The 601-nt window shown below is 39.8% G+C and overlaps 1 protein-coding gene across 1 annotated transcript in view; it reads right to left on the bottom strand.

The window, feature by feature from the left end:
• The window catches only part of LOC105448679, a 4261-nt gene that overhangs the window by 1177 nt on the left and 2483 nt on the right, over positions 1 to 601 (bottom strand). Inside the window, exons 3-4 of the mRNA XM_011687386.1 lie at positions 196 to 593; positions 11 to 120 (exon numbers count right to left, since the gene is read on the bottom strand). Coding sequence (XP_011685688.1) covers positions 11 to 120; positions 196 to 593 — 508 coding nt within the window. The remainder of the gene's footprint in view (positions 1 to 10; positions 121 to 195; positions 594 to 601) is intronic.

The raw sequence follows: 601 nt of genomic DNA, 5'->3' as shown, positions 1-601 counted from the left end.
TTGTTAAAACTCAGCCTCTTGTTGTCTTCGCTTGGTAACCTGATCGCGCATTCGTTCATCTCCCCACAGTCAACAGTGTGGACCTCCAACTTTTCGCTCGAACTAAAATAGTGCAGGCATCTGAAAAATCAATTTATTCACATTGTTGAATTGTTTATTTCAAAAGCATTTTTTTAAAGTTTTTATTATACATACCTATCGCAAATGTATTTCTTATTCTTCTTTTTGCTCAGTTGCGAGCTAACGAGGCGGGACAAATTCTTGATCCATGTGAAATGTCCCACACCATCTTTCTCCACATATAGCAGGTTGACATGCTTCTCCTTCTTTGTGTTAGCGAGGCGAATCGGTAGGATCGATACTTGTTCCACGTTTTCGATGGTATATACGTTGATGGAGATTGCGTTGAGATTCTCAAACTTTTTTATTTGACTTAAAGTCATTGGAAATTCAATGTCCTTGAGATTTAACACAGATTTATAATGCGGATACGACGATTCCCGATCCACGTGATTTTTAGCTGGATATAGAGCGGCCACCACCGACCATGCAAAACATGCATTGTCTATAGATTGCACGTTCACAACCGCTCTCTTCGTCA

The sequence above is a fragment of the Wasmannia auropunctata genome, unplaced genomic scaffold (genome assembly GCF_000956235.1).
Source record: "Wasmannia auropunctata unplaced genomic scaffold, wasmannia.A_1.0 LD336116.1, whole genome shotgun sequence".
Taxonomy (NCBI): domain Eukaryota; kingdom Metazoa; phylum Arthropoda; class Insecta; order Hymenoptera; family Formicidae; genus Wasmannia; species Wasmannia auropunctata.
This window is presented reverse-complemented; position numbering and strand designations above follow the sequence as displayed.